Source organism: Labrus bergylta, chromosome 6 (genome assembly GCF_963930695.1).
Source record: "Labrus bergylta chromosome 6, fLabBer1.1, whole genome shotgun sequence".
NCBI lineage: Eukaryota > Metazoa > Chordata > Actinopteri > Labriformes > Labridae > Labrus > Labrus bergylta.
Window position 1 is genome coordinate 31501475 of NC_089200.1, and position 23842 is coordinate 31525316.

Consider the following 23842-nt stretch of genomic DNA (forward strand, 5'->3'; position numbering starts at 1 on the left):
TGGATCCAATATCAAGTAAAGCAGGTTTTGGAATTCATGTTGTAAATCAAGAAATCCGTAAAAGCATCCGTACCTCTAATACAGTGTCTGTTTTCACTACTGAACTAAAAGCAATCCTATTGGCTGTGAGATGGATAGAGGAGAACAAGATAACAAGATCTGTCATTTGCTCTGACTCGGCAGCAGCTTTAGAGGCGATTAAAAATTGGACATCAAGGTAGATATTACACATGATATGTGAGATATTGTGCTTGTTGTGTAAAATACAGAGGATGGGAAATAATATAGTCTTTTTATGGGTCTCTGGTCATTCAGGGGTGGATGGAAATGAAATAGTGGATACATTAGCAAAACAGTCTCTAAAAAAGGAAAATATAGATTTAGACATATTGCTTGGAAGACCAGAATGTTTTAGAATTATTAAAGAATATGTAACTAATGAGTGGCAAAAGGAGTGGAGGGATGAAGAAAGGGGAAGATTATATTTTTCCCAAAGTGAATAAGAACACAAAGTGAATAAGTTTATTTGAATTACGGATGAGGGCAGCATTACGCTTTGCAGTGTACAGCCTGCCAGAAATGTGTTAGAAGAAGAAGAAGAAGACTTCCGGCAAGATGGAGGACCGGGTGCAGCGTGATTTCTGAGCTCCGTCTGCTTGTCCCACGTTTACAAATACTTTACCTTCCAACTCAATTCTATGTGATCGTATGAATCTCTAATACACCATACCGACGCTTTAACCATAAAGTGCTCCGGAAACTGCAGCATGACGACGGAAAAGAAGCTCTCTTCAGCCCGCAGTAGCTCGGAGATTGACGATCACGATGATGTTAAGATGGAGGTCTCTACCGAGAGCTACAGAAGAAAAGACCCTTTCTCAGCAGCGAAGAACCCACCAGCAACTAAAAAGAAGGACACTGGCTCAGAGGAAGGTAGGGAAGGAATGAACGAAGTCCTGAACGCAATAAAACAGCTAACTGGAAAAGTGGACACGCTAGGTACACAGATACAGCAACACTCACTTATGCTAGCTAACATAGATAAAGCAGTTTAGTTCAATGCGGCACAAATAAAGGACTACAAAGTCCAGCTTCAGACCACAAGCCGAGAAGTGTCAACTTTAAAATGTGAACAATGCAGAGTTCATGGAAAGAGTCCTGGAACTCACTGCTGTCGAGTCAGCCCGTGTTTGATTTTTGCTGCGTATTTATCAGCGCCTTTACGGTAAACAAGAAGAGAGTCTGTGGACGCATGTGACACTGGACTGAAAGTAAACCCTTCAAAATAAAAGCCCTGCGATATATAGACGGATGAGTAGATAGAATGTGATTTTACCTGTTTTAAATTGCACATAAAATCAATGTCTTGATAGGTCTGCAAATAATTTCAGTAACCAGTGAATCAGAATCAGCTTTATTGGCCATGTATGCTTACACACACAATGAATTTGTCTTCAGTAACTGTGCTCTGAATGTACAAAGTTAAACATATGAGCAAAACACTCATATATATACAAGGTTAAATAAGACAATGGTGCAGTGGTGAGTAGTGCAAAAAATGCTGAGATGAACATAATAATGAATATGAAGTTAGTAGACACTGTGCTGTTCAGAATGGTGGTGGGGGGGGGGGGGGGAGTGAAGGGGGGCTTCTCCTGAAGTCCACTGTCATCTCCACAGTCTTGAGTGGGCTCAGCTCCAGATGGTTCTGACTGCACCAGAGAGCCAGCTGTTCCACCTTCCGTCTGTAAGCAGACTCGTCTCTGTCCTCGATGGGACCGATGACGGTGGTGTCGTCTGCAAATTTCAGGAGTTTCACAGAGGGGTCCCCTGAGGTGTAGTCATTGGTGTAGAGGGAGAAGAGCAGTGGGGAGAGAACACACCCCTGGGGGGCGCCAGTGCTAATGGTCCGGGTGCTGGATGTAGTGCTTCATCTGCTGCCTCCTGTCAGTCAGGAAGTTGGTGATCCACTGACAGGTGGAGGCCGGCACTGTGAGCTGGGTGAGTTTACGGTGCAGGATGTCCCGGATGATGGTGTTGGAGGCCGAGCTGAAGTCCACAAACAGGATCCTAGCATAGGTCCCCGGGGAGTCGAGGTGATGCAGGATGTAGTTCAGACCCATTTTGACATGTTGGTAGGCTAACTGCAGGGGGTCCAGCAGGGGGCCTGTGATGTCCTTCAGGTGGCTCAACACGAGTCTCTCAAAGGACTTCATGACCACAGACGTCAGGGCGACGGGCCTGTATTCATTGAGTCCTGTGATGGCGGGTTTCTTTGGGACTGGGATGATGGTGGAGCTTTTAAAGCATAAGGGCACTTCACATGGCTCCAGTGATGTGTTGAAGATCTGCGTGACGACGGGGGCCAGCTGCTCAGCACAGATATTGCTTTTATGTGGAATTTAATACGGGTGAAATCACATTGATATCTAGCTATCTATCTTTTCTGTGCTTTTATTTTGAAGTATCTACTTTCAGTTCAGTGCTGTTGCGGATACAAAACTCACTTGCCAGCAGTCACAGGAGCAGCTGTGAATGCTGTTTCTCCTGACAGCATTATCGACAATCACCCAGAAGACAAAAAATAATTACAGTGTAAAATATCATTCAGAAAAATAAATTGGGACACTAAGTTATTTCATGTGACATGTCCAAAAAGGAGTGGGAAGAAGTAAACACCCCTTCTCCATCTATTCAGATAGCTTGTATTATATTTGTAAATTAAGATTATGATATAATATGAATTTTTTTTTCATAATTTATATATGTATCTTTTCAATGTCAAGTTATAAATGAATGTATAAATTACGAATAATACAATAACAAAAACAACAGCAACACAAAGGGAGAAAAATGAAAATAGCAGCAACATGAATCCCTGCAGACACCTTATGGAATTCAAACCACTTCTTCCTCCCTTGACCTTGTGAAGATATTTTTTATACATATTTTAAAAATGTTTCATGTTTGTACTTTGTTTGAGTTCTAAATGTAAGTTGTTCCAGAGTTTGACCCCACAGATAGAAACACAAAATTATTTCTGAGTCGTTCGTACACTAAGAGTTCTGAAACGAAGTGGATTATTTCATGTTTTGTTGTTGCTTGTTGAATTGATCACCTGAACAAACAACTTGTGGTTGGTTTTAGACTTTGAAAAGACATTTTATATATCATGGTACAAGTTTTAGTCTTAGTCTTAGTCTACAAAACAATCAACCTGCACAAAAAGTGAACATACAGCCCTGGCCTAAATCAAAAACCAAAGAAACTAATGACACATAATCCTTCCCTAAGGGTTTGACATGTTGTGTCCACTTGTTTTATTTTGTTACTTTAACTTGTAAATATTTGCCTTTAGTTTAAAACAACATTGGGATTTAAATCCTTGTGTCCTTTTTGCACTACATGAGAGATTTGTGGTTAAACTAAGTAACTTTTACTTCAACTACATTTGAAACAAGCTACTTTTGCACGTCATGTTACTTAACTGAACATCAGATGGATCTATGCGGGTCAGAGGGTTCTGTTGACAGAGGGGACAACAAGTGAAAGACAGGAAGTCAACTTTCACCCAGGTAAAAGCCAGACAACTTGTGAAGGATGTCCATCTTTCCTTCATTGATCTCATCCACTGTGACTGACACTGCTTCTGCTCAGAGAGTTACTACTCATTTCATAGCCGTAGAAGCATTTCAAAGTGAGATAGAAAAATCCTAGAAACCAAGGTAGAAAGGTGAGGAGGTTCCTGTGGGGCTGATATTCTCTATTCATTTGAAAACACACTGTTTCAACCTCATTGACAGCGCAGTGTGTCAGCTTCACTATAGCTCAGCTCGCCCAACAGCAATCTCTCTCCCAACTATCGTAACAGATAATCCATTCATTTTCTTTAACAGAATTACCGTTTTGGTCCGAATATAAGACGGCCTTTTTCCCCATCGAAATAGGTCCGAAAAAGTCGGGTCGTCTTATATTCGGGGTCTAGTATTCAGAGCGCAGCTCTAATTGTTTGCCTGTCCCTTTAAATGTCAACACACATGACGCGCTCTGGGAGGAGCAGGGGAGTGAGGACAGTGAGAGAGAACACAGCGGGGCGGAGGACGTGTGTGAGGAATAGGAGACATCGGAGGAGAAGTTTGGAGAGTTTTAGTTTCGTTAAAAACGTTGCCTGTATTTCCTCTGTTATTTCAAAATGTTAAAAACATGTTGATAATATTGTTTGATTGTTAATCAATTTTAATGTTGAATCATACTGTACATAGTTCGCCCTTGTGAAACACTTTGTTTTGAAAAGTGCTGTAGGCCTACACCGATAAATACGGTATGTTAATTATTATTATAATTATTAATACAACAGGTGTTTAATTCAATGTGTTTTTCATATTGTTATTTTCAAATAAAATGAAGTTTAAAAAAAATAAATTATTTATAAAAACAAGATCTGGTCTGCAAATCTTTTTTTGTAAATGTGAGTGTTGAAAACGGGGGTCGTCTTATAATCAGGGTCGTCTTATATTCGGACCAATACGGTAAAATGACATCATCCATAGCAACAAGTACACAGGACAGGATAGACATGATAAGCATTAACTTATCATGCTTTTCTTGAGCATGTCAATTAAAATATTAAAAGTAGGGCTGTAAATGTTAACAAGTTAATCACAGTGAGATTAAGTCTGAAATGAATGCAAGTTGTTTCATGACAGTAGCTGCAGTGATGGAAAAGAACAGTGAAGTAATATCCCTCCTGTGACATCAAACATTTCACTTTTTGTTGATATATTTATGGGCTTTTGTATGCCTTTATTTTAGAGATAGGACAGAATCAGAAACCAAGGAGAGAGAGTGGGAAATGACTTGTGGGAAAGGAGCCACAGGTCGGATTTGAACCCGGTCTGCCCGCTCTCCAGGACTTAATGATGATGAGGAGAAACCTCAGTCCTCACAGCCTTAGGCTACCGACGCCCTCACTTTTTTTTTACACAACCTCTTTGGCTGGTTTCATTTACTTTAACTTTTTTTAACATGTTGCTTTTTTCCGTGGTAAAGTTAATATAGTATCTTCAGTCTACAACAAGTTATTTATTTTTCTTTCAAAATAAAGGTAGGTTTGTATCCAAAAAAGAACTAAAGTACCCTAAACTAAAGACAAAATTACAAAATAAAAGCATTAAAAACTTTTTTTAAATCCAAAATAAGTGAATTCTAAACTTGATTAAAATGTGATCAATTCCAATTAACTATTGACATTCAGCCATTAAAATGAAATAATTTGTACCGTTCATGTTTGTTTACTGTGTCCTGCAGATGTCCAGCAGCTGTTGGTGAGTAAAGAAGAGCTTCCACCTGAGCAGCAGGAGTGGAGCCACATTCTGGACCAGGAGGACACTAAGCCCCAACACATTAAAGAAGAACATGAGGAACTGTGGAGCAGTCAGGAGGAAGAACAGCTTCAAGGACTGGAGGAGGCTGATACCACCAAGTTTCCCTTCACTCCTGTCTCTGTGAAGAGTGAAGATGATGAAGAGAAACCTCAGTCCTCACAGCTTCATCAGAGACAAACTGAACAGATGGAAACAGGAGTTGATGGAGAGGACTGTGGAGGAGAAGAACCAGAGAGGTACTCAGATCCAGAGAGATGTTTACAACCAGAGATTGAGGTCAAGATTGAAGACTCTGATGAACCTGAGACTGATGACAGTGATGATTGGCAAGAGACAAGAGAAGATCTGTCAGAATTAAACTTGAAAAATAAGACACTAAATACTGGTAAGAGACCACACAGGTGCTCTGAGTGTGGTAAAAGATTTAACCGAAAAGAGCATCTGACCAGACACATGTTAGTTCATACAGGAGAGAAACCCTTCAGTTGCTCTAAATGTGAGAACAGATTTACCTGTAAGTCTAGTTTGACATATCACATGGCCAATCACAGAGGGGAGAAACCCTTCAACTGCCTTGAGTGTCGGAAAAGATTTAATCGAAAACATAATCTGACCAGACACATGTTAGTTCATACAGGAGGGAAACCCTTCAGCTGCTCTGAGTGTGAGAAAAGATTTACCTGTAAGTCTAGTTTGACATATCACATGGCAAATCACAGAGGGGAGAAACCTTTCAGCTGCCTTGAGTGTAGTAAAAGATTTAACCGAATAGGGCATCTGACCAGACACATGTTAGTTCATACAGGAGAGAACCCCTTCAGCTGCTCTCAGTGTGAGAAAAAATTTACCTCGAAGTCTAGTTTGACATATCACATGGCAAATCATACAGGGGAGAAACCTTTCAGCTGCCTTGAGTGTAGTAAAAGATTTAACCGAAAAGGGCATCTGACCAGACACATGTTAGTTCATACAGGAGAGAAACCCTTCAGCTGCTCTCAGTGTGAGAAACGATTTACCTGTAAGTCTAGTTTGACATATCACATGGCAAGTCACAGAGGGGAGAAACCTTTCAGCTGCCTTGAGTGTGGTAAAAGATTTAACCGAAAAAAGGTCCTGACCAGACACATGTTAGTTCATACAGGAGAGAAACCCTTTAGCTGCTCTGAGTGTGGTAAAAAGTTTAACCGTAAAGTGCATCTGACCAGACACATGTTAGTTCATACAGGAGAGAAACCCTTTAGCTGCTCTGAGTGTGGTAAAAAGTTTAATTCTAAGAGAAATTTGACCAGACACATGATGATTCACACTGGAGAGAAATGCTAATCCTGTGTAATGGTAGAAGTGAGCCAAAGGAATCCAAGTTAACAACTAGGGCTCTTGAAATTAATAATGTAATCGATGCATCGCGATGCAGACTAGATGATTAATGCATCAATGCAGGGACAGGACGTAATTGATGCTGACGAGGGTTAGAAAAAAAGCATCTGCTAACAGCTAAATGCGGTTGTTTTGCGAAGCGGTGAGTGAGTTTGTTTTACCTAAACACACAGTGGTGTGTAATGAAAGTAACGTAGGCTAACAGAGGGATTTGTGACAATTCAATTCAATTTATTTTTGTATAGCGTCAACTCACAACAAGTGTTATCTCAAGACACTTTACAAAAAGCAGGTAAAATACCTTACTCTTTGTTATGTTACAAAAAGCAGGTAAAAGACCTTACTTATTGCTATATTACAAAGACCCGGCCTATCCATCATGAGCACTTTAGCAAAGCAGCAAAAGTTACAGTGGTAAGAAAAAACTGCCTTATTAAAAGGCAGAAATCTTCGGCCAGATCCCCGGCTCATGACAAAACAGCCTTCACAGGCCTAGACTGTGCCGGGGTTGGAAAGGGATAGGGGGAGAGATGGGATAAGATGCAGGAAGAGGGATAGGGAGCAAGGGGGTGGGGGGAGGCAAACCGTCCATCAACAATCCGGTGGGGAGGGGGGGGGGGGGTTGTTCTGGCAGGCCGTTAACCAATGATCCGGTGGGGTGGGGGTTGTTCTGGCATGCCTTCAACCAATGATCTTGAGGAGCCTAAGAGAGCTCAAGAGCTCTCAGGAAAGTAGGTGGTTAGTGACTGAGATTTACAGATAAATACATGCAGTAATATGATGTACTGTATATATATATATATATATATAGGGAGGGGGAAGGAGAGGGAGAGGAGCTCAAGGTGTCAGTTCCCCCGGTAGTCTAAGCCTATAGCAGCATAACTAAGAGCTGGTCTACACCAGCACTAACTATAAGATTTATCAAAAAGGAAAGTTTTAAGTCTATTCTTAAAAATACAGACTGTGTATGCCTCCTGGACCCTGGCTGGAAGGCGGTTCCAGAGGAGAGGAGCCCGATAACTGAAGGCTTTACCCCCCAAAAATGATGCCCTGCTGTCACTCTCAACTTTTCCGGTGATTTGTTTCTTTGAATGCTGATTTTAGCTTGACTTTTGTCGAGATCTGATGGTTTTAAAACCGTTTTACCAAACGTGTGTTTTGGTAGAGAAACCTGCGCTAAGATCTGTGTGCGAGTTTACAATTCGAGAGTGGCAAGCGCGTTCGCGGGAGTGACAGCAGTGAAGCCGACTCTGTCAATCATTCATCCGGGCCAGCGGGACACTTATAATGTCAAGCCCTTTTTTTGGAATCAATTTGGCTTTGCTCGCATCTTTCTCTTTCTCCTCCGTGTTGGTCGCTTAAAAGAGCTATGCTACTCAGTGGCAGGAGTGAAGTCTCCTCCGCCCTTTCATCTCTGCGCAACAAGCGCTGCTGCGGAAATCTCGCGGAGCAACGAAATATCGCGAGAAAACTTTGAAGTAGTTTAAAAAATTAAATCGATGTTCCCTTTTCCATATCAAGCATTAATTAAATATTGATCGAATCGAGCTTCATGATATATCGCCCAGCACTATATATAATGTATTAATTTTAACTTACAATGTAAAGATATTGATAATGACATTGTTGTCTTAATCTCTTTTTAAATTATACATAATGAGTTCATATTTATAAGACTGTTTGACTCTATGAAAAAGTAGCCATGTGCAGTAAAATAGAAAATTGAGGATGAATTGTGATGTGATATTGAATCGAATCGTTGACTGGATAATCATAATCGAATCGTAAGACCAGTAAAGATGCACAGCTCTATTAACAACATCACTAATGTGTATAAATAAGTATGTATTAACTAACAGATGTATAAGTGCTGTTATAAAGGGATATAAGACAATTCTATTCACAGAAATCTGTCTCTACTTTTTTGACATTGATGTTTTGTTGCTGACATATGAACCAGTAAGTTGGGCGCAGCTATGATGTTTGAATGTAAAGGGTTTATATGAAACAGTTACAGTGTAAGGATCCTTCTTCTTTCTGTCACTCTGTTTCCTTGGAGGCCTCAGTGTTGGGTAGCACAAGTTCTTCAGACAGCTCATGTGTAACCTTGTAATAAATAAACTGATGTAGAGGGAGAAAGACTTTCATCTACTTGTGTTATTTTTTGTCGAGTGTCTAAGGTCGGTTGGTAAAGAAAAAGAGTTCAGCAGATCCTGATGCAGAGCGACCACAGTCAGATCAGGTCCAGGTTGATTTCACTGAAAACCTTTAACACTTAATAAGAATCCTGCAGTCGGAATACAAATAAAGAAAATCTCAATGACAATTTATTAAGAGTGCAGAGGCCACTGGGCACAAAACTGCTGCAGCCTTTGATCACACAGCCTGAATGACAACACCTGTAGATGTCATCTGGCATTCTGGATTTACTCAACATATTGTTAGAAGAAACAATAGAGATGCATTATAGCCTTCAGTGTATATAACTAAATGGTTTATGGAAGAAAAAAACACCTTAATTGTGTGTATATTTGTTATTTTATCATTTTTCTTTTTTGCTGCTTCATTGCTTTTTATACATTTTCAGCTAAGAGGAAAATGATTCTTGGATTGGTCTTGGCGCTATCCAATTCCCATGGTAACCTGACTCGTCATCAATCATAAACCTTTCTTATTTATTTCATTTATCAATATTTCACCTACAAGCAGACCCTTATTCTAAAAGACTAAACACATTGGTTTGGGTTAGGCCACTATAGAAAAAGAGTTCAAAGATGACACTTTAATGCAGCAAGGTTACAACTGTTTATTGTGTGTGGTTCTAAAAAGCAAGGAAAATATCTATGAACAAAATTCTTCCCATTATATAGTGGCATAGGTGACAGGAAGTGGAAGGCACAGGTAGGGGGAGCTCAGACAGTTCTCACCAGACCAGCATTCATGTTTCAGACCAGCCCTCAGACAATCAACAACAGGTATTCTACTGGTTACGTTTAACTGGAAATGGTATGTGTTTTTTGTTCTCATATCCAGCTCAACCTGTTTTCTAACAGGTTTGACTGCCAGGCCACTGCAGCTAGTGTCTGCCCCCTCCAGCACCTCTCTCCACATCCCCACCTCCCCTGACGACAACACCACCCATACTGCCACCAGGACAAAGACAACACCTCCCCCTCCCTCCACACTCAGGGACTGTTCACCCCCTTTAACCCCCTCCCTCTCCACGGACAATTCAACCCCCCTCCCTCCCACCATTACCAAGGAGCAGGTGAGCAGAGAGCTAAAAAGACTGTCCCAGGAAGGCAGCAGGCCCAGACAGGGTGTGTCCAAGGATGCTTAAGGCTTGTTCTGCCAAACTGGGGGAGCCGCTTCAGCATGTCTTCAACATGAGCTTGCTGCTTGGGAAGGTTATCCTCTATCTACTACACAGGGCTTACTCTTATCTGGACAAAGGGAGCAGCGTGATGAGAATCATGTTCTTTGATTTCTCAAGCGCCTTTAATAGCATCCACCCCCTCCTACTGAGAGACAAGCTGACCGAGATGAGGGTGGACTCGCACCTGGTGAGATGGATAACGGACTACCTCACAGAGAGACCACAGTACGTCAGACTGAAGGACTGCACATCTGACACTGTGGTCAGCAGCATCGGAGCACCACAGGGGACCGTGCTCTCTCCTGTCTTGTTCACCCTGTATACCTCTGACTTCCAGTATAACTCTGAGCTCTGCCACATGCAGAAATATTCGGATGACACTGTGATAGTTGGTTGTGTCAGGGATGGACAGGAGGAGGAGTACAGGAGCCTGGTAGGGGACTTTGTGACGTGGTGCAGTTCAAACCATCTGCAGCTGAACACCTCCAAGACCAAGGAGATGGTGGTGGACTTCTGAAGGAACAAACCACATCCCCAACCTGTTTCCATCGGGGGGGGGGTCGACGTGGAGGTGGTCAAGACCTACGGGTACCTGGGGCTGCAGTTGGATGACAGGCTGGACTGGTCATCTAACATGGACACTATCTGCAGGAAGGGACAGAGCCGTCTATACTTCCTGAGAAGGTTGGGGTCCTTCAACATCTGTAAACAGCTGCTGCAGATGTTTTACCAGTCCGTGGTGGCTAGTGTCCTCTTCTATGCTGTGGTGTGCTGGGGAGGAAGCAGCAAGAAGAGGGATGCAGCACGGCTGGACAGACTGGTGAGGAAGGCTGGCTCTGTGGTGGGCACAGAGCTGGACTCTCTAGTGACAGTGGCAGAGAGAAGGACCCTGAACAGAATGCTCTCCATCATGGACAACACCCACCACCCTCTGCACAGCACCTTCAGCAGGCAGAGGAGTGTGTTCAGTGGAAGACTGCTGTCACAATCCTGTTCCACGGACAGACTTAAGAACTCTTTTGTCCCCCTGGCCATACGTCTGTGCAACACCTCACGGTTATGGCAGGGGGAAAGCACACACTTGGACTAAATCTTCCTTTTTCCATTTCCCATCTGCACAGCTATCCCAAGAGTCAGCCTCTAGTTGGACACTTTAATGATTACCTGAATTACTTAAATAGCACCTTTAATTTAATGTTTGCACTGCCTGTTATTTAATGTCTGTTTTTGATAACTCTGCAGTATCTGCTTTTTTAAACATTGCTGTACATATATAAACAACACAACTTCAGAAGGTCAACACTTTTTTTTATATTCAGGTCTAATTACAGATTTTTTCTCTCAACTGTTTATAGGTTCTTGCTTTAAATTACACATATTTTTATCCCTGCACGGGTTATGTAAATTTCTTGTATAAATCTATTTTTAATTGCACAGTTTAAGTTTGTTTCATCTAGGGGTATTCTTTAAATCTTAATTTCAGGTTAATATATATATGTATGGGAGGCGGGCGTCGGTTTTGCGGTTTAATTTGTAACATGTTTCATGTCATGTACGTCTTGTAACCTGCTCCTGGATGCTTGGAATTTCCCTCAGGATCAATAAAGTATCTATCTATCTATCTATCTATCTATCCCAATCAATTAACTACAATAAACCTCCAACTCAACTATAATAACGACTGGAAAATCATCACTTCACCCCTACCTGTGTATTAATGGAAATAATTGAAACATAGGAAAAAATTGGAACTTTGCCATTACAATGAAGTGAGAACTACGCTCTGAATGAAACTTACAACCATTCAAATGGAATAATTCTACAATTCACTTAGCAGAATCTTTTAGTCTTTTAGTTTTAGATAGATAGATTTAGATAGTTTTATATGGTGATATAAGATTGTTTTGTTTCACTAAACTGACGCTGCCATCCCCAATCAACTGGACATTGTTGACACCTGCGCTAAGCTAATTACTGATGGTGGATTGGAAACCTCTGGAGCTCAAACGACTGGGTATGTGTAATCATTAAGCTTTATTGGATAAGCTAAAAGGACTGCGGTATTGGACAGCGGCTACTATGATGGAGTCAGTTAACTGAAAGCTACAATCACAGAACACATCAGCTGTTTGAATCGCTGACACAAATCTCTGCTGTTAATCCTGTTCAGCCACAGGATGGCGATGTTGAGAAGGATTCTGAAAAGGAAAAACGAGTTATCAGACCCACTACAAAAGGCATGGTTTTATTCATTGAAACTGGTCAGAAGTCAAGAAACTCAAAATGTAAACAAGCTAAGAAGTCAATTGAAAAGCTGAAAGAGCTCATGAAATTAAATGAAAATGCACTCTGATGTGTCTGCGCTCAGGATCCCACTTCATGGAGCAACCACCTATCCTGGATCGAGTACTCTCATAACTCCCTGACCAGCGCCGCTACAGGTATGAATCCATTTGAAAGTTCCCTGGGGTACCTTCCTCCCCCGTTTCCTGCACAGGAAGAGGAGTTGGCTGTTCCTTCCGTGCAGGCCAACCTGCGGAGGATTCGTCGGGTCTGGAGGGAGACCCGAGCTGCCCTGCTCCGTTCCAGGGAGTGCAACCAAAGACTGGCCGATCAGCATCGGACCCCGGCACCGGACTATGTGGTGGGACAGAAGGTTTCACAAGTCAAACCCGTCTCAGCTAGTGACCTGTGTCTGTCAGTGTGATTCTGGACGTTCGTTGCAGGGGTCGGGGGTTCCAGTTTTTGGGAGACTGGTAGGGTTATGGTCCAGAGGAGAGGAGTTGGATCTCTCTGTCCTTGATACTGGACCACTCCTTAATCACTGACTTTTACAAAGACAATCCTAATAAACCTGGTAGACCACCTGGAGGCAGTCATTGAGGGGGGGTACTGTTATGGTTCATCCTTGCAGCCCCTTCCTTGACTGACAACTAACATTCGACATACTCATGTTTGTTGTTAGTTTTCCTCTGTTTGTCTCTACCCTCTGTTTCTCCTCCCCTGTGTGTCAGGTGTGTGTGAGTGCTGGTGGGTGTGGTTTTCTCCCCAGGCAGCCCAGGTGCAAACAATCATCCTCATCTCCAACAGTTTATCTACTCCGGTCCTTTCTCCACTCCTCACTGGTGTTTTGTGGTCGTGCCTGCCTGCCCACTCATGGAAGTCTCTACCTTGTGGATTTTGTTTTCTCGTTACCAGTGCCAGTACCAGACTGTTTGGATTGTGCCTCTGTGTCCGAAGTTTTGCTTTTGGGTCGTACTCTTGTGCCGAGTCATAACATAAAGAGAACTTCTTCACGTATTTTAGTTAAAAAAATTATGAAACATTTTAATGAACCTGCTTTTATGAATGACCTATTTGAGAGTGACATCCATCTTACATCTCAATTTCGAGATACCGAACTAGCCTTAGACTTTTTTTTATTAAGTTCATCTCTGTGGTAAATAAGCGTGCACCTTTTAAAAAAGTTAGGGTAAAAAAATAGATCTAGTCCATGGTTTTCCCCTGAACTGTCAGCTGTATTTCTATCGAGAAACAAAGCTTGGTCCTTACCTAGACGTATGGGAGAGGCATCCCACTGGGCTTCTTTCAGAGCGCTCAGGAATAAATGCACTTCACTTGTGAGAAAAGTAAAATCAGTTTATTACTTGAATTTGGTAACTAGCTGCTATTTCAACCCTGAAAAATTCTGGAAGGTGGTAAACTCTAATAATAGCAACTGTGCTGCCTCCCTAACTAATACTCATGTCAGGTTTGACGACTGCTTAGTGAATGATCCTAGTGAGATCTGCCCTGCCTTCAATATGCACTTTGCAGCAGCCGGTCATATCTTTGAGGATGTGGATAATAGATCACCTGCTCCTAGCAGTGACCTTCCTCCCACTGACAATGGCTGTATTCCCTCTCCAAATCATACTTCTTAGTTTAACTTATCTCCAGTCTCATTCTGTGTAGTTTTAGAGGCTCTTCAAACCTTACATCCTAAGAAATCTACTGGTGAAGACAAATTGGATCCTCTCTTTCTCCGTCTCTAAGCCTTTCTGATTGCTGAGCAATTATCTCACATTTTTAACCTTTCCATTTCATCCAGAGTAATCCCCAATGTATGGAAAACCGCTTATGTTACCCCTTTACACAAGAGTGGAGATAAGAGTGACCCTAATAATTATAGGCCAATCTCCAAATTGCCCTGCTTAGCAAAAATATTAGAGTCTCTCGTAAATGTCAAGGATTGATAACGTACTGGACCCAAGTGCAGATGCTTAACAAAACTATTTATTTTAACAAAAACAATCAACACTGGAAACTTACAACATAAAATGAACTGACAACACGAGGGAAGGAACACAGAGACTAAATAGACAGGGATAATCAAACACAGGTGAAACTAACAAGACACAGGTGAGGACAATCAGGGCAATAAAGGCAGGGAGAAACACAAGACCAGAAACACTGAGGACAATCCAAAATAAATCATGAAACACTAAAGACACACGGAACTCAAGATTCTAACAAAACAAACTAGAACACAGAGATACACGAGGATAATAAATGACATGACGGACCGTCAGGCGGACGGCCTGGAGGCAGGGCACAAAGCCCGGAAAGTTCAGGTGGACGGCCAGGAGGCCGATCAAACATAGGGAACAGCTCCGGTGGACGGCCAGGAGGCCGACCGAACGGGCAGACTAGTTCAGGGGGAGGTCAGGAAGTTTTGTTCTGGCCTCCAACAGGGACACTGGAGACCACAGGACCTCAAGAGGTCACAAGAGGAACGATTGAAAAGAAATAAGGAACAACTGGAACTGGAGACTGAACTGGCAGCAACCAATGTGAAAATCAATGCATTGAATAGGAGAGAAGGTTCAAGAGTATCTGATAGGATGAACTCTTATTGGAGAAAAACTGCAGCTCAAAATGAAAGATCAGTGAACCCAAAAGCACCTGCAAGTGAATATTATCCTGATAAAATGCAACAAGGACAAGATATGTGGAAGGAAATGGAATCTTTCTCCGAGGAACAGGTTGTTAAACCAAAAATAACAACTCATGGACCCTCAGTTAAAGAGCCCATATTATGCTCTTTTTGGAGTTCATATATTTAATCTATGTACCTACTTTTGTACGTTCACAATAGCTAAAGTCCTAAAAAAGTGTCTGTTTTCATGTACTGCTCCTCCTTGCTCCCTCTACGCTCTGAGTCCGTCAGCTACACTCTGCTGAGCCCACACTGTTAGACCCCCACGTGGGCCAAGTCTGCTCTGATTGGTCTGCCGATCCGCTCTGTCGTTATTGGTCAGTTGCTCAGCACGCTTCTTGGAAATTTCAACATGAGCAAATTTTTATTGAGCGGGGGTCTAGAACCGAGCGTTCCATGCGGCTAATGCTACAGCTAACAGGAGGACGTAGGAGAAGCCGCATTTCCACGGACTTTGAATTTTTGCACATAGATGTGCCTAAACATGCACAGGACACTTTGAAAACACACTAAAGGGCATATAAAACCAGAAAAAGCATAATATGGGACCTTTAAATTTCATGATATGACCCATGTCAACCAATACTCTCTTCACGGGAATAAAGTACAGACTCATATAGAAGAAGGTTTACAAAAGCATGTTCACACTACACCGCCTGTATTTAATTCTGGGAATCAGGGTGATATCGGTGACATAATTCAGAGACAAAACGACACTACTACTCTACTGGTTCAGCAAAATCTGTCTTCTACCCTGCCATCAAGAGACATTCCTGTTTATGACGGTGATCCTTATATGAAACTTTTATCAGGTCATTTGAGAGAGGAGTGGAACAAAAGACTGAAGACCACAGTGACTGCTTACATTTCCTTGAACAACACACAAGAGGGAAGGCAAAAGACTTGGTCCACAGCTGCCAACATATGCCTCCAGCCCAGGGCTATCAAAGAGTAAAACATCTTCTTAAAGAACATTTTGGGAAGGAATATAAAATTGCCTGGACAGCAATGAAATCAGATCTGTTCCTCCGAGGTTGCTGCAACGCAATGACACATCTCACCTACATGGATAAAACAGGAAATAAGATCATGAAACTTGCAGCATACAGCATGGAGGTCAAATGAATGTTCAAAATGAAGGATCAAGTAGCAGGGGAATTTAAAGCTGTAAATCCAATGAAGGTGGCTGAATCTCTTTAATCAGTTGGTGACGGAGTGGACGCATGTATACTTGCAAGTGGGCAGGTACTGGTGGTGTATAAAAATAGTGAGCAGGTAGTGAAAGCCAAGAAAATAGGAAAGAGAGAGAGAGTGGAGGTGACAAACTTAGAGCACAATGATGTGGTGAAAGGGGTCATATATGGAGTTTGAGCTGATGTGTCAGAGAGGGAAATGAAGGAAAGTCTCAAGGGAAGAGAAATAAGAGATGTCAAGCGGCTTAAAGTTCGTGAGTGTGGAAATCCTAATGATTATGTTCTGAAAGGAGGCTCTGTTGGCATTTATTGCAGATGTGGTATATGGCACCAGAGATAAGAGGTCAAGATCTGACATAATCAAGTTTGTGTCAGAAGCTGCAAATTGATTTTTAGGTATAAGAGACTTTACCCCCCAAACATTACATACATTCATGAGATCGAGTCAGCCTACAAGCAGTCAAGTGAGGGAGCAAACAGATGAAATGGAGGAAGGAGAGGATTTGGATGATGGTGAATTCTACGATGATGTGGAAAATGTTTAGTGTTATTATGATGCTTTCTATCATACAGTGGAATGCTAGAAGCTTGATCGCCAATGGACAGGAATTAAAAAAATGTATCAGGGACTTTGAGAATAAACCAGATATTATGTGTGTACAGGAGACCTGGCTGAAACCTTCTTTAGACTTTGTTATACCGGGATACGTTTGTATGAGTAAAGATAGACCTGACAGGTTGGGTGGAGGATGTGCAACATCTATTAAATTAGAGAATCAGTACAAAATGGTAAATATTGATGTTCCTCTTGAGTGTTTGGTCATTGAAGTTTGGAGCTCTAAAGGGAGGATACCAATAATGAACTTCTATAATCCATGCAAGCCACTAGTTCTATCTGAGTTAGAAGAACTTATGAGTCAAGTAAACCCCCCTGTTATCGGTGTAGGTGATTTTAATGCTCATACCTCACTGTGGGGAAGCCAGGTGAGGGATAGGAATGGTTCAATCACTGAAGAAATGCTAGATAACTGGAATCTAGTAGTCATGAATGATGGAAGGCCAACTAGATTTCACTTAGGAGAAAATAGAGGGTCCTGTATAGATTTAACCTTAGCTTCTTCAGCCTTAGCCAGAGAAGAGAACTGGAATCTTCTGTGATCCAATAGGTAGCGATCATTTTCCCATCTTGAGTGCTTTTGGGAGATCACTTTTAGTAGAAAGGGTTAAAAGGCCGAATAGATTTAATTTTGCTCGGGCTCTGTGGGATGACTTTAAGGAAAAGTCAGCTGCTTCAGTGAGGGAGGTTAACAGTGAAGGTTCTGTAAATAAACATAACGAAACTCTGTGTTTAATGATTATGAAGGTGGCTACAACAACTATTCCAAATCGAGGCAATCCTAAAAAACCTGTTATAGTGCCATGGTGGAATAAGAATTGTGATCTGGTAGTGGGAAAAAGGAAACAAGCTTTTAGAAATCTACATAGAGCTCCTGGTGAAGGGAATCTCATAGAATATAAAATATGTTGGGCATTGGCTAGAAAGACTATAAAGAACTCTAAAAGGGAATGTTGGAGAAATAATTGTGGAACTTTAGGTTCAGAAACACCCATAAAGCAGCTGTGGTTAAGAATTCACCAAATGTCTGGAAAGTATTCTAATTCTTCAATGCCAGTGTTGTATGATGGTGAGGTTGAGGCAGTATTAAGCAAGGAAAAGGCTGATATGTGTGTCAAGGTGTTTCAAGATGTTCATAACTCAAAATCACTGGCACAGAAAGGGGTGGAGAAGAGGCGGATGGTATTAAATGCAGAGGAGTGGAAGTTAAATCATGAGGAAATAAATAATCATCCAGGTTATGTTTTTTTTGTATGAAAGAGTTAAAAGCTGCAGCTAAGGCTGGATCTAGTTCTTCACCAGGACAAGATGGTGTGTGTTATGAATTAATCAAACATTTGGACGATATAGTTTTAGAGGAGATTTTGAGTCTGTTTAACTATATATGGGAAGAGGGCAAACGACCGGCAAGGTGGAAACATGCAGTGGCAATCCCAATATTGAAGCCGGGGAAACATCCATCTAATCCTTCTTCATATCGTCCAATAGCATTGACATAATGTGTAAATTAATGGAAAGAATGGTTACAGACAGGTTAGTTTAATTTCTAGAAAGAAATTGTTTCTTCAAACCATATCAAAATGGATTTAGGAAGGGGAAAAATACAATGGATTCGATTACAGCTTTAGATCAGGAAATAAAGAAGGCCATGATTTGTAAGGAGACAGTAGTAGCTGTATTTTTAGATGAAGAAAAGACCTATGATTCAGTGTGGAGGGAGGGTCTCCTTATTCAGTTGTATGATGCAGGCGTTAGAGGATGTTTTATTGGATTAAAGATTTTTTGAATAATAGAAGCATTCAGGTAAGAGTATGGGGAGAAAGTGTGGAATTTGAAAATGTAACCCCACAGGGATCAGCAATCAGCCCAGTTTTATTCAATATAATGATCAATACTATTTTTCGGAACCTTTCTCGTGGGTATGGGCTGTCGTTATTTGCAGACGATGGGGCCATTTGGAGAAGGGCTAACTTTGCAAATTCAGAAAGCTTTGAACAGTGTGGAGGATTGGGCTGATGAATGGGGATTTAAAAATCTCAGTACCCAAATCATAGATTATGATATGTGGAAACAAGAGAAATATTTCTCATTTAAATATTGGTATATAGGGAAATCCACTTGAGAGAGTTAAGGTGTTCAAATGTTTAGGTGTGTGGTTGGATGAAAAGGCAACTTGGAGTCACCATATAGATAAAATGGTCAGTAAATGGGAAAAGATTATCAATGTCCTACGGAGTGTATCTGATAGCGACTGGGGAGCAGAAAGAGGAACCTTATATATCAAGCAATGATAAGGCCAGTATTAGATTATGGATGTGTAGTGTTTGGCTCAGCAGATAAATCTAACCTCATTAAACTAGACTGTGTTCAAGCAAATGCCATGAGAGTGTGTTGTTGAGCTTTTAGAACAACTCCCATCTCTACTCTTCAGGTCGAGGTGAGAGAGTCACCATTAAGGATTAGAAGGAGGAAATTAAGCTTGCACTATTGGTTTAAACTATGTAGCATCAAACAGGATTTCTCAGCCAAGTGTCTCCTCGAAGACTCCTGGGAGTTTGCAAGAAGAGAGGGAAAAGCTCATTTCTTTAGTAACATCAAAAAACTTGCAAGGGATATTAAATTGGACGCTCGTAGTGTGATGGGATGTGTATGGTGTCCTGTTCTCTTCTGGTTCTTTCCAGAACCTGAGGTGGATTTTACACTGCTGGATTTTATCCATGAAAAGGATTCTATAGTCTCAGGTGATACCATTAATCAATATGTACAGCAACTAAGTAGGAATCACTTACAGATATTCACTGATGGCTCTCTGGATCCAATATCAAGTAAAGCACGTTTTGGAATTGCCATTGTAACCAATGAGTGGCAAAAGGAGTGGAGGGAAGAAGCAAGGATTCTTTGCAAAAATCCATGCAAGGGGAGAGGTTACATGTTGGAAATAACAGGAAAGATGAAGTTGTTATGACCAGATTGTGTTTGGGCCACAGTGGTTAAAAGCAAGATCAGCTGACTGAGGCTTCTCTCAAAACTTGGGTTCCGGGAAAATCCAACCACCACTGGTGTGACTGGTTAAATCATGCAGGAGTCACAGGTTCCAGTTATAACGTTTTATTTAACTTGCTGCTTGACAAGGTGTTCATACACATTTGCATGAATGTGTGAATGTATCTCTCTTCATATATGTGTATGGGTGCTTGTGAGTGCGTGTGTATGTGTGTGGTTTCTGAAAAGGGAAAATAAACAAGAGAAAACATAGTCAGTCATTCTTTTCAGAATATTAAACTAAATGACCTACTCCTAATAAAACACAAGTGTATGAATGTGTTAACTGTCTGTTGCAACCAAATCACGTGTAAAATATTATGGCTACATTACATGCTTAACATGAGAACAATCAACATTAAGCAGAGCAGAGGCTCATCCCAAACTAAAAACCATAGCTGCATCAACTCACAGTCTTAATTGGTCCTCATTAACATCAAAGGGATATGCATTTACCTCTAGAAATGATAATTAGCACTGATAAACTATTACATTTACTTACATTTCAATGGACGCACACAATATGTCAATAATATGAAGAAGAAGAAGAAGAAGAAGAAGAATACATCCTTTATTTCTTCTACTGACTTCCGGCAAGATGGAGGACCGGGTGCAGCGTGTTTTCTGAGCTCTGTCTGCACCGACGCTTTAACCATAAAGTGCTCCTGAAACTGCAGCATGACGACGGAAAAGAAGCTCTCTTCAGCCCGCAGTAGCTCGGAGATTGACGATCACGATGATGTTAAGATGGAGGTCTCTACCGAGAGCTACAGAAGAAAAGACCCTTTCTCAGCAGCGAAGAACCCACCAGCAACTAAAAAGAAGGACACTGGCTCAGAGGAAGGTAGGGAAGGAATGAACGAAGTCCTGAACGCAATAAAACAGCTAACTGGAAAAGTGGACACGCTAGGTACACAGATACAGCAACACTCACTTATGCTAGCTAACATAGATAAAGCAGTTTAGTTCAATGCGGCACAAATAAAGGACTACAAAGTCCAGCTTCAGACCACAAGCCGAGAAGTGTCAACTTTAAAATGTGAACAATGCAGAGTTCATGGAAAGAGTCCTGGAACTCAAGAGGAGCGGCTGTGAATGCTGTTTCTCCTGACAGCGTTATCGAGAATCACAGCTAAGTGTAGCTCCACTAAAGCTCAGAGAGATGAACACATTTAATTCAGGAAAGTTCTTCACAATAAAAGCATCTATTGTCATCTCTGTGAAGTGCTTTTATTTTGTTGCAGACGTATCAGGAAACCAGGAGTTTGAAGCTGTAGCAACTTAACAGAACTCATGAGTGTGAAAATGAAAACTTCAAATCAGATTCAGTTGAAGCTTCAGTGTAGCCTGCTCAGAGGGGAACACAGTGACTTGTAAAAAGATCTCATAGAAGCTCATACAGGGTCCATTTCAAACAATCAATCCATTATTTACACTCTCAGGTTTAGTTGCAGCTAAACACTGGAAACTAACCAGCCTCAAAATAATGAACTGAAATCCTCTTTAAAGTGTTTGTGAGTGAGACAAAGAGCCTGTCAGTATTTTTTTCTTCAATAGTTTCAACATTTCCATTCATGAATCAGCCCTTTCCTTGAACATTATAAGCCTTGATTATGATACATCATGAAACATGCTGCTGGTTAGACTTAGACTTAGACTTAGACTTTCTTTATTGTCATTCAAACTTGTACTTTACAGTGCAGATAAGAACGAAATTTCGTTGCATTTGGCTCGTTGTAGTGCAGGATAAAAACAGCAGCATGTATTTACATATAAAAAATAAAAACAAGGTGCAGATATAAATAGATATAAAAAGAAAAACTATGAGTAAAAATACTATACAGATAAATATATTGCACGTTATATTGTGTTTTACAGTCCAGTGAGGTAGTCCTGTGTGGGGGTTTGAGGGGGAATGGAGGGATTATTTTTTCCTGTTCAAAAGTCTTATGGCCTGTGGGAAGAAGCTGTTACAGAACCTGGAAGTTCTGCTTCGGAGGCTGCGGAACCTCTTTCCAGAGTCCAGCAGCGAAAACAGTCTCTGGTGGGGGTGGGAGGTGTCTCTGCTGATTTTCTGAGCCCTGGTCAGACAGCGGATCTTTGCGATCTCCTGGATGGGAGGAAGTGGAGTCTTAATGATCTTTTCCGCCGTCCTCACCACTCTCTGCAGGGACTTCCAGTCGGAGGCACTGCAGGCTCCGGACCAGACAGAGATGCAGTTTGTTATGATGCTCTCTATAGTGCCTCTGTAAAAGGTGCTGAGAATAGGAGGAGGGAGGTGTGCTCTCTTCATCCGACGCAGAACGTGCATGAGCTGCTGCGCTTTTTTCACAAGAGCGCCGGTGTGAAGGGACCAGGTCAGAGTGTCTGTTATCTGCACCCCCAGGAACTTTGTGCTGCTAACTCTCTCCACTGCTGTGCCATTGATGAGGAGTGGTGTGTGGCTGGGCTGGCGCCTCCTGAAGTCGACGATGATCTCTTTGGTTTTATCGACGTTCAGGGTCAGGTTGTTGGTTCTGCGCCAGTCAACCAGATGTTTCACCTCCTCTCTGTAGTCCATGTTGTTGTTGTCACAGATGAGGCCCACTACTGTTGTGTCGTCTGCAAACTTCACGATGTGGTTAGTAGTGGACTTGGCGCAGCAGTCATGGGTCATCAGGGTGAACAGCAGCGGACTCAGGATGCAGCCCTGAGGGGAGCCGGTGCTCAGGGAGATGACACTGGAGGTGTTGTTGCCCACCCGCACAGACTGGGGTCTGTTTGTGAGGAAGTCAAGCAGCCAGTTACATAGGGGGGTGCTGAAACCAAGGGGGGCCAGTTTGCTCACCAGATGCTGCGGGATGATTGTATTGAACGCTGAGCTGAAGTCCAGAAACAACATCCGCACATGTGTGTCCTTCTCTTCCAGATGTTGTAAGCCCAGGTGGAGTGCAGAGGAGATGGCATCCTCTGTGGAGCGGTTTGGGCGGTAAGCAAACTGGTACGGGTCAAATGTGGGGGGAAGTCTGGAGACAATCTGGTCCTTTACCAGCCTCTCAAAGCACTTCATCATGATGGGGGTTAGTGCTACAGGGCGGTAATCATTGAGCGAGGAGATTGTGGATTTTTAAGGCACTGGTATAATTGTAGCAGTCTTTAAACATGAAGGTACCACAGCCTGAATCAGCGAGGTGTTGAAGATGTCTGTGAGAACCCCAGCCAGCTGGTCAGCACATTCCTTAAGCACCCGTCCTGGTATGTCGTCAGGGCCCGCTGCTTTCCGGGTGTTCACTCTCCTCAGGGTTCTCCGGACATCAGCTGCGTCCAGGTTGATTGGCTGCTCATCGGAGTGAGGAATAGATTTCCTCGCTGGAGTGGTGTTGAGTGCCTCAAACCTTGCAAAGTAGTTGTTGAGGTCGTTGAGAAAGTTGATATTGTTGTCACAGGGGGGAGGAGTAGCTTTATAGTCTGTGATGACTTGGATGCCCTGCCACATTCGTCTGGTGTTCGTGGGGTCCTCCAAAAATCCTGCACTTTCTGACTGTGAGCACGCTTTGCAACCTTTATGGCACGGTTCAGGTTGGCTCTGGCTGTTTTTAGTGCCACCATGTCGCCAGATTTAAAAGCGTCGTTCCGGGCTTTCAGCATTGCACGTACCTCACTAGTCATCCAGGGTTTCTTGTTGGCCCGTGTGGAGATGTTTTTGATCACACTAACATCCTCCATGCACTTCTGAATGTATGCAGACACAGACTCGGCATACTCCTCCACACACGTCTGGTGATTGTCCGTAGCAGCCGCCTTGAACATGTCCCAGTCCGTGCATTCAAAGCAGTCCTGTAATGCTTCCATAGCTCCCTCAGGCCAGGCCCTCACCTGCTTCACTGTGGGTTTTTT

The 23842-nt window shown here is 42.2% G+C and overlaps 2 protein-coding genes across 3 annotated transcripts in view; one reads left to right on the plus strand and one right to left on the minus strand.

Moving 5' to 3' along the window:
• The window catches only part of LOC114921391 (NLR family CARD domain-containing protein 3-like), a 148603-nt gene that overhangs the window by 46885 nt on the left and 77876 nt on the right, over nt 1-23842 (minus strand). The window lies entirely within an intron of this gene.
• LOC109999555 (gastrula zinc finger protein XlCGF57.1-like) lies at nt 622-8908 on the plus strand. The gene is made up of 2 exons (XM_065956202.1): nt 622-933; nt 5308-8908. Exons 1-2 carry the CDS (start codon nt 768-770, stop codon nt 6705-6707), a joined length of 1566 nt encoding a protein of 521 aa, XP_065812274.1. The 5' UTR covers nt 622-767; the 3' UTR covers nt 6708-8908.

Excerpts from the sequence above, each read along its gene's own strand:
- LOC109999555 (XM_065956202.1), top strand. The coding sequence starts at position 768 with ATGACGACGGAAAAGAAGCTCTCTTCAGCCCGCAGTAGCTCGGAGATT. Across the intron at positions 934-5,307 it reads GGACACTGGCTCAGAGGAAG|ATGTCCAGCAGCTGTTGGTG; the intron begins GTAGGGAAGGAA and ends TGTGTCCTGCAG.